Source organism: Leptonychotes weddellii, chromosome 7 (genome assembly GCF_054177405.1).
Source record: "Leptonychotes weddellii isolate Sample4059 chromosome 7, ASM5417740v2, whole genome shotgun sequence".
In the NCBI taxonomy this organism is placed as follows: domain Eukaryota; kingdom Metazoa; phylum Chordata; class Mammalia; order Carnivora; family Phocidae; genus Leptonychotes; species Leptonychotes weddellii.
Window position 1 is genome coordinate 92,577,227 of NC_138375.1, and position 16,807 is coordinate 92,594,033.

The 16,807-nt window shown below is 38.3% G+C and overlaps 1 protein-coding gene across 1 annotated transcript in view; it reads left to right on the forward strand.

Moving 5' to 3' along the window:
* The window catches only part of MRPS27 (mitochondrial ribosomal protein S27), an 87,140-nt gene that overhangs the window by 13,511 nt on the left and 56,822 nt on the right, over positions 1-16,807 (forward strand). The window contains exons 3-4 of the mRNA XM_081826772.1: positions 1,532-1,602; positions 3,609-3,667. Coding sequence (XP_081682898.1) covers positions 1,532-1,602; positions 3,609-3,667 — 130 coding nt within the window. The remainder of the gene's footprint in view (positions 1-1,531; positions 1,603-3,608; positions 3,668-16,807) is intronic.

The window sequence follows — 16,807 nt, forward strand, 5'->3', positions numbered from 1 at the left end:
GGAGATTAGATTGTAAGGGTGGGGGCAGTAGTTAAGATGACTAGTTGGGAGGTGACAGATTGGTAATGGTAGTGAAAAATAATATATTTATATTTCAAATCTAGAGCCCATAGGATTTGCTGACAGTTGGTTATAGAATGAAAAAGAATGGGCTTTAGGATAATGCCTAGGTTTTTGACCTGAATAAGCCAGAAAATGTAGTCACCGTTTGCTGAGATGGGAAATGCTTGGGGAAAAGCAGGTTTGAGGGAAAAGTTGGAGAATTAAGAGAACATGCCATGTTTAGATATGTATTAGACACCCAAATGGAGATGTTACCTCTGCAGTTGGAAATACAAGTCTGAAGGTACAGGCAGAAGTCAGGGTAAGCATATACGTGTGGAGTGAATAATCCGTAGATGATGATTAAAGCTATGGGAGAGAGAGCACATGAGATCACCCAGGGACTGAGCAGATGTATCAGGGAGGACTGTTGTGAGAACTCTTGCTACTGAGGGGAACAGAGCAAAGGAGAAGTAGCTGGAAGGAGATAATGAGGTCAAGGGAGATTTTTGTCATTTTCATTTGTTGTTTGTTTAATAAAGTTCATCCTTTGTTAAAAAATAGAAGGCAGGGTGTATGTGCACAGATCCTGGTAGCCTGGAAACCTGATGGTAGGAGGATAAAGTTCTCCTGATTGCTTCTATTTTATACTCAGGGAAATAAGACACAAAGTCATGAGCTCAGGGGAGGGGAGAAGGGGAAAGAGCATATTGTAAGTTTGAGAAGCAATGGGAAGGTGTGAAATAGTTCTTTTGGAGAGTATGTTGCTTAGTATTTCAGACTTTTAGACTCTGAGATAACAGTGTAATCTCAGGAATGCCAAGTATTTCTGTGGATATTTTGCTTAAAGGAACCAGAATAGGAATAGTTCTGCCAAAAATCACTAACTGTAGACAGAGTGCTTCTCTGATTTGTTCAGAAAATGTATAAAAGTCATTTGATAAATTCCAGCCTTTAAATTTTTGAATCGCTAATATAGCTCCCTGGTTCAAAATGCAAAAAGAATAAGCATGTAAGCAATGAAGTGTCTTCTTTCCTTGGGTCCCTACCGTCTAATTCCTTTCCCTGGAGTCTGTCAATGATAAAACACTTCCTTGTGTTTCCTTCCAGAGATACTTTATTGATCCATTTTTTATTTTTATTTTTTTTAAGTTGGCTCCACGCCCAGCTTGGAGTCCAACTCAGGGTTTGAACTCATGACCCTGAGATTGAGACCTGAGCTGAGATATTGATCTATTTTTTAAAAGCTAAATATATGGTGGGATTTTTAAAATACTCCTTACTCCAATTAAATAAATCATTTTTGAAAATATTACTAATATTCCTTTATCCTCTTTATACAAAAATGATTTATAAAAAGAGCAAGAAAGCATCTGTTTTAATAGTGACTTTACAGTGTTGGCAGCCATCTGGCAGGAGTTGTATCTGTTAGATTTTTCTTAAGAAATGTGTATATTTAACAAGGTTCTTTTCCCTTCTTTCTTCACAGCTGATCTAGCATCTTTAATGGATAAAACATATGAGAGAAAGTTGCCTGTTAGTTCTTTAACAATATCACGGGTAAGAAAACTTAAACATGTATATTTTCAAAGAAGGAGGACGAGAGGCTCTTTATATAGATGAGGCTGTGTAAATAAAGACTATCATTCATAGGAAATATTTCTCCAGAGTATGGTATGTTTTTGTAGTTACTAATAGATGTTTTGTAGTAAAGTAGCAAATTTCTATAACTGAAATAAAAGGTAATAAATTTACCAGACTCTGGTATCAGTAATCATTGTTGTGTATCTGATTTATTTTTATTTTTCCAGAATATGATATTCTGTTCTGTGATATCATGATTTTTTTAAAGTTGGTACACCTTTCAAAGTAATAGTATTCATTTGTTAATATTGGAAGTAATTTTGATACTTGAGGAAGTCTATAAAAGAATGGAAATTGTTAATGTTAAATATGCAGTGCAGTGGAAGGGAGAATAATGTTAGGCTGGGAATTGGGAATAGGAATTGATAGTAACCATTACTGAACACTTTCTATGCCAGCCATTTTACTAGTTTCTTAACGTACATTATCTCTGTTACTTCTTACAGCGGCTATTTGAGATAAGCACTGTAAACTGCATTTTACGTGTAAGACTCAGACTGGTTGATAACTTTCTCAAGTTCACACAGTTCATAAGTAGAAAAAGTGGGCTTCAAACCGAGATCTCTGTGACATCAAACTTCTTTTCTGTTGCCTCCCTCAAATAGATCTGATTTTTTCTTTATCATGAATTCACTTTGTGACATTATCTGTTGGGCCCCTCTCAGTCTCCTCATTTCCAGTGTGGGGTCAATAGTATCTCCCTCACAGGGCTGATGCGATGCTAAAATGAAATCTTAGTTGTGAAAATTCTTTGTTGAAATTAATGGCACCATAAAATTCAAGATGAGGAAAAGTAAAGAGACTCATTCTTTTTAGTCGGGGTCCTTTCTTTCTCCCTCTTGATATTTTCCTTTTAGTAAGGAAATAGTTTTAACTAGGTCATAACCTAAATTGTATAGACTCATAATTTTCAGAGGGGAACTGAAAAGCCATTGCTCATCTCTTACATGATGGATAAAATTTCTGTATGCCATAATACCTGATAATTTGTTTAAGCAGCACCTTAGAGCTTAACAGGCTTTCATGTACATTTTCTCACTGGGGCTTCACACTCTTCAGTGCAGGTGCCTTTATCTAGTTATGCAGATGGAGCAGCTAAGTTCCAGAGCGGCGGTGCCATCTGTCTCTGCCACACAGCAAGCAATCAGGAGAGCTAGTTCTCAACTTTAAGTCCTGTGTTTGAAGCGTATTTTCTCTGCTCCTTAATGAGATTTCTAAATAAAATCCTTAAGTCCTAGGCATTTTTAGAAAGTCTCCCCCTTTTTACTCTCTCTTCCTCTTCATGAGGTTTTAATTATATTCACAACATGCATTTTCTCCTACTACATCCTTTTTGCCTGTGTTCTACTTTAAGGTAGAATCCATCCTTGGAATAATTATTTCTGTGTTTCTTTTAGAGTTAAGGAGCACACACGGGATTTTATGGTTCAAAGGAAGACTGTTGGTGCAAGGATCACAGGTTGACTCTGAACCAGAGTAGGAAAAATGGTCATAAGGCTGCATTTTCTAAATTTAGATTTTCATCTCTTGCGCCATATTTTTTCGGCCATTAGAGACTTCATCCTTTCAACTATGTGTTCTCGTGTTTGGAACTTGGAACACAGAGAAAATATCAGGGTTTAAAGATAAAGGGAAATACTGATAACTAATTATACCGTAGTAGGAGGAGCTCTTTTTTGTTCTAAGCAAGTTTCATGTTTGGTTTTCAGTTTATCTAACCAAGGTTGATCTACACATAGAAAAAGAGAAGCCATTGTATATTCTTTGCTTTAGTATAAAAGGGTTTCAAGGATGGAGTCATACCATGTGAACAGTGGTCCAATAAAATGGGTGTCTTATCTTTTTTAAGGTCAGTGTGTGAATTAGATCCAATATATAGCATAATCTGCATTCAACCAAAGGTTTATTTTTCTGTGTTTTAGTTTGTGGACAACATTTCCTCTAGAGAAGAGATAGACCATGCCGAGTATTACCTTTACAAGTAAGTTTTCCATTTTATTTGGTTGTATATTCTCTTACAAAAGGTGGTAGGTATTATATATGTTTAGCACCTTGCTTTTTAAGTTTACATTTTGGAGATATTTCCATAACAATATATAGATAGCTTCCTCATTTTTTATAACTGCATCAAATTCCATATTACGAATATACAATTAAATCAGTTCCCTGTTATAGCTAGGAGTTTGAGGTTGTTTGCACTCTCTCTTTGTAATTAAGTGCAGTGGAGTAATGAACAAACTTGTACATATGTCATTTTGCACATAATTCTCATAAGTATATACATTTGTAATTACAATAGCTATTGCCAAATTGCTTTCCGCTGAGATTTCACCAACTAACATTCCTGCCAGCAGTGTATGAGAAAGGCCTGTTTTTACATCTTGGTCAACAGGAATTTTCATATTTCTGGATTTTTTGTCAGTCTGGTATGTGAAAAATTTTATGTATCCATTTACTTCTTCTCTCCCTTATTTGGATGGAAATACAGTCTATATGCACTATTCACCTATTTTTAATTAACACTATATTTTAAAACTTTGTACATTGCCACATTTACTTCATTCTTTCTCACAGCTGTGAACATCCCACTAAGAACTATAGATGCACACCCATGTGTACAAAGAAAAAGTACAGCACCATCTATAGTAGCAAAAGACACAAATAACCTAAAGCTGGTTAAATAAGGGGATGGTCAATAAATTGATTTATTCTGATAGTTGGTTTTTCATCAGTCGGATATCTGTCAAAATGATACCCTACAACTTTTTATTTTGATTCCTTATTGTGTTTTTTTTTTTTTAAAGATTTTATTTATTTGACAGAGAGAGACACAGCGAGAGAGGGAACACAAGCAGGGGGAGTGGGAGAGGGAGAAGCAGGCTTCCCGCTGAGCAGGGAACCCGACGTGGGGCTCGATCCCAGGAATCTGGGATCATGACCTGAGCCGAAGGCAGACGCGCAACGACTGAGCCACCCAGGCGCCCCTCCTTATTGTGTTTTAAAAATCTGATTTATGATTTGTTCCACTTGCTAGGTTTCAAAAATAGACTCCAATTGAAACTTAAAATGTTTCCTAGTAAGCATTTCATTAAAATTTGCCATTTGATCTTACTTTGCTTTGATTAAAGAGTGTTTTATTTTTTCCATCTGGGTACAATTTTTAAAGCTTTCTTTATATTGGTGAAAATTTATTCAATTTTTTTCATGTGATTTTACTACATAGTAATGAGCCTTTTTTTCTTTCTGAATTGGGTAAATTCTACCACCTTTTTGGTGTTTCCTGTTCAAAATTAAAACAAGCAGATTAGATTTCACACCTGAAAACATTTTAAGTTGCCTTTAATGATGTGATAAGTTTAAATTCTTGGGGCACCTGGGTGGCTCAGTCAGTTAAGCATCTGCCTTAGGCTCAGGTCATGATCCCGGGGTCCTGGGATCTAGCCCTGCATTGGGCTCCCTGCTCAGCAGGGAGCCTACTTCTTCCTCTGCTCCTCCCCTGCTCGTGCTCTCCCTTTCTCTCTCTCAAATAAATAAATAAAATCTTAAAAAAAAAATAAATAAGTTTAAATTCTAAGTCCTGAAATCATTGCAAGTGCCTTCCTACTCTCCACTAAGATAAATATAAAGGGATTCCTTGATGAGAGTAAGCCCTGCCTTTCTTGAGTGGTTCTTTGGCACTGTAAGGCTCCTTTGAGAGTTATTTTTGCCTGTGGTGGAAGGTATATTTGGGCTGTCATCTACCTAGTTCTCATTCTTTTGCTTTGTTGATGGCAAAATGCAGAAAACAGTTACAATGTCTAAAGAGAAATTATTTTGTCGAATTCGATCCTGTGGGACACAGTGCCATAGCCTTGAAAGAAATACATGCCAAATTTACAAGTATCTCTGAAGCATGTAATTGATTTCAGTGATTTAACGTTCAGCAGGTATTTACTGAGCACCTACTACATGTCCAGGCTGGGTCAAGGTGGTGGCATATAGTGACCAATAAGTTAAACACTGTCCCATTCCTCGTACATTAAAGTTTAACTGAGAAATTTAAGTCCCGCCTTTAAGACCATCCCTGATTCTTCGCATGAGGTTTGGCCTGGAGTCTTACTGAAAGTTTCCTGAAATCTCTCTCCTGTTTCCATATAGAACATATATAAGCCTCTTACCCATCTTAAATCTGAGCCACTGTTTAATTTGACGTCCCATCCTTTGCTTAATCAAAACTGATGTTCTAATATGATATTGAATGTCCACAGTACTTCAATTAAAAAAAAAAACTAATGTTCTAACTATGACTTATCATTTTTTTATTTCTATTCTTTCTTCTCCCTTCCATTGCCAAGAAAATTGGCTCTCTTTTTCTCAGCTTTTTTTTTTTAAGAAAGAAACATTTTTGTGACTTCATGAGATTAATATTATATGTGTAAGGGACTAGGTATAACCCCAAAAAACTGCATCAAGATGTAGATAATGGAGTTGGCTAGATTCACTCATTAGCTAAATGTCTCACTTCTGCTTTCCACCCTAGAGAATATATAAAACAGTTAAGCCTCAGCAAAATTAGAAGTTACAAGTTATGAACTCTTGGGGATTCTCTCCATTAATTGATATCAGGAATGTTAATCCTGAAGACATCAGGGGCCTATGGTGTTTCCACTGGTTAGGCTTTCTGCATGCATTCCAGATGGGATGGCTTTAGGCATCTTAGAGTAAAGTTACAATCACAGATCCAGGGTGAAGAAATGTTGAAGTGATTTCTTAATCCCAAACAACAGACAGCTTCTTGCTTGAATGCCCTGAGGATTTCTTATTCCCCAGACAGTACCATCTTTGAGACTAAGGCCCACAACAGGACTGCCACCTCTGTCATTAGCTCAGCTTTTTCACTGCCTCAGCCAGTGCAGACCAGGCTCAGCAAGCAGAGCATAGCTGCCACATCCTCTCATCTTCTAGTGATCACATCTCCCCAGTGATTATGTAAAGAGTATTAGGGCCAAAGAAGTCTGGAACCTAGAGTGATCAGTGGAGAGCTGACTGAGCATCTGCCATCCTGTCAGGTGAACAAGTAAGCAGTTCCAAATTGCGGCAGTTCAGGGTGCTGCCGACACATGACAGCTTGTTACCATCCTGTCATCCCAGGAGAGAATGTTAGCCTTTGAATCTCCTGAAGGACACAGGTTTAAAAGTTTAGGGGCTTCAAGATTAAGAGTCCCAGGAATCTTTTAAGGAGAGTTAGAAAGGCTGCTATTGAGAGAGCAGGAGGGAGGAGAATTTCCAAACCCCCTCTTTGGATTGTGATCTGTTAGCTGGGGGCCTACAACCTGATCATCTTTTCCCCCCACCATTCATTTAAAAAACAAAAACAAGGAAAGGGAAATGATGCATTAAACAAAGAAATAATAGGAGCTAAAGAGGAACTACAATAAATTAAAGTACAATAAATAAAACCCAACAGCTAAGAAATAAGAAAATAAGGCATGCTAAGAGCTGTTGGGCTATAACAAAATAAAGGAAATATGATTAAAACAGGAGAATAAAAAAGTGAAAAAGAATAAAATGAGGTAAGAAGGACCTGATCCTCTACCTAGTCTATTCACCAAATTATGTACAGATATGGCCACAGAGTGGGAAATAGACATAGGCCTGCTATTGGAGAAATACTCTCAGCAGGCTGAATAGTAACCCTCTCTGAGTGGTTTTCAAGCTGTCTTCCCAGAAGCCCTGGAGCTGGCTTCTCACAGGGGTTTGGGGGTGTGGGTTCGGGAGGAAGAGGCAGTGAGGGAGAAGCCAAGCACTGTTGCCACCAGCCTTCTGCCTCTGCTTCTGTTTAAGCCAGAGAAGCTGTGTCTCCAGCTGCTTTATGGATCAGGGTCTGCAGAGAGAATTCAGAGAGGTCTGTGAACTTAGAATAAAACTCTGTATTTTTTTTCACTAACCTCTCAGTAATATTTAGCATTTCCTCTCATTATGAATACAGACAACAGATCACAGTAGTATAAGCAGCATCTGTGTCTTGCTCACTAATAAAAACAGGTTTTTCAAATAGCATTAACGTTTGTTGCATATATCTTAAATTATGCTCATCAGTGCTTAGAAATTACATTTGGAATTAAACTACTGCTAGAGAAGCACATTTTCCCACATCTTAAAGATTTTTTTAATATTTTGATAATTGTATTTCACTGTAATTGGTTTCCTTTGTGATCCTATGTGCTTTTATTTTATGCATGTAAAACATCATTCTGGGAAGGGGCTTATGAGCTTTCAGAGTTCCAGAGAGTTCAAATGTCAAGAACCCCACTATGAGATCATGTTTGAAGAAAAGGTCCTTTGCTTAGGCTTAGTCCTGCTGCTTCCCCCAGGCCTTTTGAAGTTTTCTAGGTCTTTGTTTTTTTCTTCCTACAAAGAAGGCTTTATTTTCTTATTTTAGGTTAGACTTTATAGAGTAAGACAAACATATGGCTGATAGGTGTGCTGTTTTCCAAATGAAAGCTTAAATACAGCCAGCCTCCTGAGCTTCCCCACCGAGCCGGAAGAAGGTGAGGAGAAGAGGACAGGCCCCTATATGCTGTCAGCAGGAGACCAGTGTGGGGGCGACGTGGGGCAGGAACAGGAACACTTCTGCTGGGTTTTGGGACCATGGCAATTTAGACATGCATGAAATGAGACTTGTTCCTTTTATTATCAGGGTGTCAATAATCATAACTGATAATTTAATCTGCAACATAATGGTCATCCTGAAGGCTAAGTGATAGAAATTTCTAATGTATATAACATATTCTATTTTAAGAATATAACATTTTTTTAAAGTAGCCTTTTAGGGGCTCCTGGGTGACTCAGTCGGTTAAGCGTCTGTCTCTTGATTTCGGCTCAGGTCATGGTCTCAGGATCGAGCCCCAAGTCGGGCTCCTTGCTCAGCAGGGAATCTGCTTGAGGATTCTCTCTTCCTCCCCGCCTTCTCGCCCCCAACTCGTGTGCGCGCTCTCTCTCTCTCTCTCACTCTCACTGATGAGCTCTCTCTCTCTCTCTCTAAGGTAAATAAATACATTTTAAAAAATAAAGTACCCTTTTGGTTTTTAGCAAAAAGGTGGGGAATGCTGAATTAATTGTCATTCAATAAGAAGAGATGGTTGCAGAGCTCCATGAGAAGGGCTGTTTTTCTCAGAATACAGCTCTGTGTTGTCATGGAAAGTGGCATGCCACCCATTAATGAGAAGAAGTCAAGGTTGTATGGCAGGCTGTGTGCTGCCAACACACTCATCCACACTGTACCTTGGCCTCAAGCATCTTTCGTGAGTTGTTTAACTGACCTGGCAGATATCAGGCGTCCCTGGTTGGAGACGGATGGTAGGTCAGGAACAGCTGGGGTGAGACAGATGGCAGCCTGCATGTCTCCAGGTCCCAGGTTGGCAGCAAGTCTAAAAAAGGATGGACCAAAATAGCTTCATTTTTCACTAAACAAAAATATCCCAGTGTTTCCTTAGAAGGTAAGCGTGTTACCCTAGGCCTATGTTGTAAGAATCTATGTCTGTTTGTTGAAAGAGGGGAAGGTGGGAGCTTATTAGGAGTTTAAGCAATAGTAATTTTCCTTTGAGGTCATAGAGACTGTATATTTCAGCAATAAAAGGAAATTAGAGATTTTTCTAGCATATTACCAGGTGTCATTATGTTTGAACATTATTAAGAAATGAGAGCCCAGTGGAGGTAAATGACTCTTAGAGCATTTCCATACTTTAATATTGCTGAGTGCTTTATTTAGTTCTTATTTGCGGATCCTTACCACGGGGCTGGGAGAGTTTCTTACTGTTAATGGCTCTGCATTAGAGAATAGTCACTTGTCAGGGGCATTGTCTGCACCTTGCCAAAGACCCGCTGGAGCGGTGTGGGGGAAGTTGGGGTGAGAACTCTATGCCCCCGCTCCTTCCCGCTTTGCACTTCTCTCCCCACTGGTCTCATTTCAGCCAGGAGCCTGGTCAGAGCAGCCGTGTAGAGGTAACCTCCAAGGGTATTTTCCTGGTTTTTGTTCACATGTCTACCTAACTTTCCCAGAGTGATATGATGCCATAGTTACTTTCTTTTATTCCTCTGGTGTGATGAGTAGTCCCCTGGAGGCTCTTCTCCTAAGAGTCCATAGCCATCCATGCGGCTACAAACATGCATATGTAAGGCTTTGTGGGGACGGATGCTTTCATTTGGAGTAAATATCTAGGAGTGGAATGGCTGGAGCATATGGCTGGTAGACATTTTCCCAAGTGTTTTCCAGAGTGGTTGTACTGTTTTACATCCCAACAGCAGTTCCAGTGCCTTCACATTTTTGCCAACACATTTAGCCTTGCTAATAGGGCTTGGTGGTATCTCACTGTGATTTTACTTTGTATTTGCCTAAATGTCTGTGATGTGGAGCATCTTTTCATGTGCTTATCTGCCCTCCCTACATCCTCTTTGGTGAAGTGTCTGTTTAAGTCTCTTTCCATTTTTTTAAATCAGGTTGCTCGTTCTTTTACTTCTGAATGTTGAGAATTCTTTTTCTCATAGTTGTGTCTTTTCATTCATTTAACAGTGGTTTTCAGAGGGTAGTTTTATTTTTGATGGAAGTCCAGTTGGTCAGGTTTTTTTTTTTTCTTTTGTGGATTGTGCTTTTGCTGTCAGTGAAGAAGTTCTTGCCTAACCCAGCACCACAGAGATTTTTCTCCTGTGGTTTCTTTTAGGAGTTTCATAGTTTTAGGCCTCACAGTTAGGACCGTGATCCATTCTGAATTATTTGTTGTATATGGTATGAGGTAAGAATCAGGGGTGCCTGGGTGGCTCAGTTGTTAAGCCTTCAGCTCAGGTCGTGATCCCAGGGTCCTGGGATTGAGCCCCGCATTGGGCTCCCTGCTCAGCAGGAAGCCTGCTTTTCCCTCTCCCACTCCCCCTGCTTGTGTTCCCTCTCTCGTATCTCTCTCTGTCAAATAAATAAAAAATAAAATCTAAAAGAAAAAAAAGAAAGTTAATTTTTTTTGGCATAAGAACATCTAGTTGTATCAACACCGTTTGTTGAAAAGACTGTTCTTTCTGTACTGAATTACCTTTGAGTTGCTTTGAAAATCAGTGGTTTGTATATGTGTAAGTCTACTTCTGTACTGTTTTTGTTCCATTGACCTCTGTTCCATTGTTATCTTGATACCAGTACCGCACTGTGTTGATGGCTCTGGTTTTATAATAAGTCTTAAAATTAGCTACTGTAAGTCTTCCAGCTTGGTTCTTTTTCAAAATCATTTTGGCTGGTTCAGGTCCTTTGCATCCCATATCAGTTTTAGTGTGTGTTCACACACACACACACGCACATACACATGCATGCATGCATTGTTAATGTATAGAAATTAGGAACAAACTCAATTCAAGAAATACGCAATGAATTCCTAGTATATATTTAGAAACAAGAAGGATAAGAGGGAAGATTATAAGGAATGTGAAGGGGGATTGATTTTATGAAAGTCAGCAGTCATTCTTTTTCCATTGAAGGCAAAGTTAAACTGCCCTGACACAATTTGAGATGGAAGTACATGAAGACAGATTTCATGTCTGTAAGACAAATGATTCTCAGTTCTGTTCATAAGGGAAGTTCTGAAGCCAGTAGAAGATTTAAGAGAAGAATTTTTTTTTTAAGATTTTATTTATTTATTTGAGAGAGAAAATGAGATAGAGAGAGAGCATGAGAGGGGGGAGGGTCAGAAGGAGAAGCAGACTCCCTGCTGAGCAGGGAGCCCGATGCGGGACTCGATCCCGGGACTCCAGGATCATGACCTGAGCCGAAGGCAGTCGCTTAACCAACTGAGCCACCCAGGCGCCCTAAGAGAAGTATTTTTTAATTTACCCGAACTGTGGGTGTTCAAAGGAAGGATGTGATACAATTACTACAATCAAAAAGGTTATAAATTGGTTGGAGATAACTAGATAAGTGCAATAATTCAAAAACAAACCCGAGATATAATAAATGAATAAATTGACTATATTGGTATAATAAGTTGTGTTTTAGAGAAAACATTCTTTGGACATGCTGAAGAGGAAGTGATGTTATCAGAAAGCCTTCATAAAAGAAGTAGAATTTGAGATAGCCTTGAAGAATGGACAAGTAGAAGGAACAGGAACAAATGTTCAAGATGGAAGAAGCAGTATAGGTAGAGTTAGTAGGGTAGGGCAAAAACTGGCTTTATGGGGGACGGGGGACTGCTCTAACCAGAAAGACTGGGACTTATTAGGTAATAGTGAGAAATAAGGTAGGAGATTATAGAGGGAATAGAGTGCTGGCAGGGGAGAAGGCAGAGTTTAAAATCTGTCATTATCATACATTGCTAGTAGATAAGTAAATTGGTACAACTTCTATAGAGAGAGAACTTTGGCAACATATATCAAAATTATGATTGTACATACCCTTTGACACAATAATTTCACTTCTAGGTATTTGGCTTCGTCACACACCTATGAAATAATATCCATGACAAAAACTAAAAGATTATGTTGATCAGTAGGGGCCTGAATAAATTAATTATTTACAGTAGAATACAGGGCATTAGAAAGAATGAAAACTTTATTCATATTTCCAATGGGACAAGTTATAAAGTGCATTCAGTGAAAAAAAGCAAGGTATAGAACTTTTTGTTACATTACCACTATGGATTCTATGTACATGCAATATGTATATATGTACTTTTATATATATGTGGATATATGTGTGTAGGTGCATAGACTGTCTCTGGAATGATACGTATATACACATAAAAACTGGTAATAGTGGTTTCTTTGGGAGAAGAGACCTGGGTGACTTTTTTTCTTTTTAAAGACCAGGGTGACTGTTGATTGAATTTTCTCTTGTACCTTCTGAATTTCATATTATGGATATATATTACTTATTACTTTTTACTATATTATTTTTTTAAAATAAAGAACCTCAATATAGTTATCAGTAGAGTCTTGAGAAGTGTATATCATAATAAAGGTATTTTAGGAATATTAGTAACAGTAAGTTTTGGATTGAAAAGGGAAAATGTTGGGGGAAAATTAATTGTGTAAGGTGATAAAGGCCTGATCCATGGTAATTGACAGTGGAAATGAAGAGAGAAGTGTTTTGCACATAGGAGGGGAAAAAAGTCAACAGGATTAATGACAGGTTGAATATAAAGATAGAAAACAAGGAGGGTCAAAAGTGAGCTGAAAATTGAACCTCAGTTAATGAGGAAATGGCTAGTCCATTGATGGAAGTTTTGAACTGGAAGCAGATTTAGAACACAGTGAGATGGTGGGTTTTTCTTTTGCCTTTCCATCATATACTAACAGATTTCTTAAGTTTGCTGCATCACATCTTACACCAACTGACCACATGTGAGCTGTTTAAGAGGAACTGGTCATAGACCTTTGGAGAAAGACAGCTGCCAAAACATGCCTACATTAGGGTCTTCCTGATGTCCTGGTGCCAGCTGGGAAATTTTAGAGTAGGCATCTCTGAAGACTAACTTTCAGGGTTTGTGGAATTAAGACTTGGGAAGACTTAAGCAATTTCCTTAGAGCCATGTGACAAATCCAAGCACTAGCTGCAGATGAAGGCCTCGATCCAATAGAGAGGCTCATCAGTTAGACCAGTCTCTCGCATTGTGCCAGTTCTTTGTCCTAAGGCAGTCTAGGTAAGAAAGCAGAAGATAAAAACTCAGTGGATACTTCAGTACCTCATTATGCAGTGACATAAAATTAATTAAACCCAGAAAAAACCTAGCATATACAGAGATACAACTGTAAAAAGTGCATAATCATGAAAGAAAAAAGTGCTGAAAAGACACTGAAGGAATCAGGATGGCAGGAAATAGATGACATGGATTTTTAGGACCAATTTAGTTTCCACTTTGATCTGTAACTTGGAGCCAGTTAATGAACTCTCTGGACATCAGCTTCCTAGATGAGCAGATGATCTTGGATGCTTCCCAAGGCACGATACATAGCTAAAATTCTGTTTCTCAGTCTCACTGACCTAGAAGTTAGACCTTATCCACCAGAAACCTGACTTTGAAAGCCTGACATTCTGGTCTGTTTATTTTCTTACTCAGAACTTTATTTACTTATTACAGGAGTTGCAGTTTTAGCCACATTAACTATGAATATCGCAAGAAAAACTAATGGATATAAAGAAACAGAAAGTGTAAGGGGATCTCTTAATCTCATCTGGATTTGGGTGACAGGCTTCATTTACTATCTCATCTATAAATACTTTTAGTAAATTTCTTGGTATGAGAAGTTAAGTTAGGTATTTACTTTTGTTTTCCAGGGAGCTGGGTTTTTTTTAATATGTATTTGATATTTTCCTATTTTTTTCTGAAGAGCCCTCAGGGATTTAAAAGGAGAGAGCTAAAATAGGTCTATTCACTGATGAAACCTCTGACTTAAACCTAAAAAGATTCTGTAGTTTCATATAAAAAGATATATCCCAAGTTGTTTTTTTTCCATAGTATAAGGTCCTTCGATCAAAAAAAATCATTTTCTTGGCTGTTTTTATAACTGCGAAGTCTTTATTAAAATAGCAGAAATTATAGCTGTAGGGCCAAGGGAAAGGCATAACTATAATGTCTTAATGTTTATTAAATGGAGAGTCTTCAGCACTATTTTGCATGTAAGGCAGTTTGATTTAAAGATAATTAAGAAATCTTGGGGCACCTGGGTGGCTCAGTCGTTAAGCATCTGCCTTCAGCTCAGGTCATGATTCCAGGTTCTGGGATCGAGCCCCACATCTGGCTCCCTGCTCCGCAGGAAGTCTGCTTCTCCCTCTCCCACTCCCCCTGCTTATGTTCCTTCTCTCACTGTGTCTTTCTCTGTCAAATAAATAAAATCTTTAAAAAAAAATAAAGATATCTTTAGGGTAAATACCCAGTAGTGCAATTGCTGGGGAGTAGGGTAGCTCTATTTTCAACTTTCTGAGGAACCTCCATACTGTTTTCCAGAGTGGCTGCACCAGCTTGCATTCCCACCAACAATGTAGGAGGGTATTAAAGAGGGCACGTATTGAATGGAGCACTGGGTATTATATGCAAACAATGAATCATGGAACACTACATCAAAAACTAATGATGTAATGTATGGTGATTAACATAACATAATAAAATAAAATAAAAGCAAAAAAAATAAAGATAATTAAGAAATCTTTTCAGAAGCTGGTACAGTATTTAAGGGAGAGATGAACCAGAAGCTTCAAGAAGACCTTTGTGAAAACTGAAATTTCAGCTGATTTCATAACGAGTTTTGAGGCCAATGGAAAGTGAATTCCTAAGTATTTTTGGATGCCATGTGTCTAGGCAAGAGGACACTTGAGGAACTAGAAGTATTTGATGTGAATTCTCTTTAGTGCCCATGCTGCAGACATTTTCATGATAGATTTCCAGTTATGGGTTTTTTGTTTTGTTTTTACAGACTCTATATTTTGAGATCTATTCTCTTCTTCTTTTTAATAACAATGCTGATTTTAAGACCAGTGGTACCACATTTCATAACTAGTAATGGCCAAGGCTGGGATGTAAAACCAGCCCTTCCAACTCCAGGCCAGTGCAGCACCTAAACAGTATATTTATGACACACTGGCTGTTACATGGCTCAGTGATGAATACTACCGAGAGCTGAAATTCACATTGACCATATTTGTCTTCATTCATGAAAGTCAGGCAGAAATTTGATAGTTTTGAAGAACACTGAAATTATTTGTTAAAATGAGAAATTTGTGGATCTCATATATATATATATATATATATATATAGCTGATTATAGTTCTTCATTTGCTAAGTACTGTCAGTTAACACAGATGGATGGCACACTTTCACAAAGCTTTCAGACTTCAGCCAAAATGGACTGCTGTTCTGTGAATGTGCCCAATGTTTTCTTATCTTTGCCCTCTCCTCCATCTCCTCCTGATAAAATGCAGCCTGTCTTTTAAGCGCTGTCCCAAATTCTGCTATATCCATAAACTTGCCTGATTTTCATCATTTGAATGGGATCTCTCTGACCCTCTGCTACAGAATTTTCTTTTATCTCTTCAGTGGTGCTTATTTGGTTTATTATTTTTTTTCTTTGACTAGTCAGAAATACGTATGTCTTATTTTTTCTTTATTTGAGAAGCAATATAGTATAGTAGACAAGAGCATAGTCTCTGGGGCCACTCTGTCTAGATTTGAATCCCAGATGTGCCATCTTTTAGCTGTATGATTTAGTTACTTATATTCTCTGTCCCTCAGTTTCCTCGTCATTAAAATGGGGATTAATATAGTGCCTGTGCTTTAGGATAGTTATGAGACTTCAAGAAATTAATACATAAGATCCTTAGAACAGTCTTGGGACAGATTAATTCGGTACTCAGTAAATTTTAGCTTTAATGTTGTCTGTGATACATTGTAATGTTTTGAAGAGCAAGGACGCTTAACGACTGAGCCACCCAGGCGCCCCTTCCCCATACTTTTCTCCTTAGGGAAAATGCCTTTTGACCTCTAATTTTGGTTACTATGACTAATATTTTCACCGTTGTCACCCACCATTGTCACCACCCCCACCTGGGGCATCAAAGTACAGAGAGTATCAGGACTCAGGGATAGGGAGAAATAGATGCTTATGAACACTTACACTGTAACATTCAGATGGAAAGGCTCTCACAAAGTGGGGAGACGCTGCCTAACCCGAAAAGATAACTCGTTGAAGGTGTCTTGTATATACCCATATTGCTAAGCTTACGGTGGCCAAAAACCAGAAGGGGGCAGCAGAAAGTCATCTGCGTCCCAATTGTGGAGAAAGGGGAGAACCCCAAAGAAGGTGATTGCCAGTTAAGAACAACCTGCAGCAGAACTGGTCTCTGATAAGATATTACTGAATCAGTTATCAACAAGATTAGAACTGAAAGGAGAGGTGTGTTCGGAGGCCTGGGAGCATGACAGGAAAACATTTAAACAGTTGAAATAGAAATTGAGGGACTGCTTCCAGTGAGTTTAGCTCTGATATTTGGAGTATATAGAGCAGCTCAGAATGTCTAAACATGTTTAATGCTGTCAGCATTCCCCACTATTTATTTTATTGTCCCCCCACCCCCAGATGTAGAAACTCAGTAAGAATTCCTATTTGTATGGCCTCT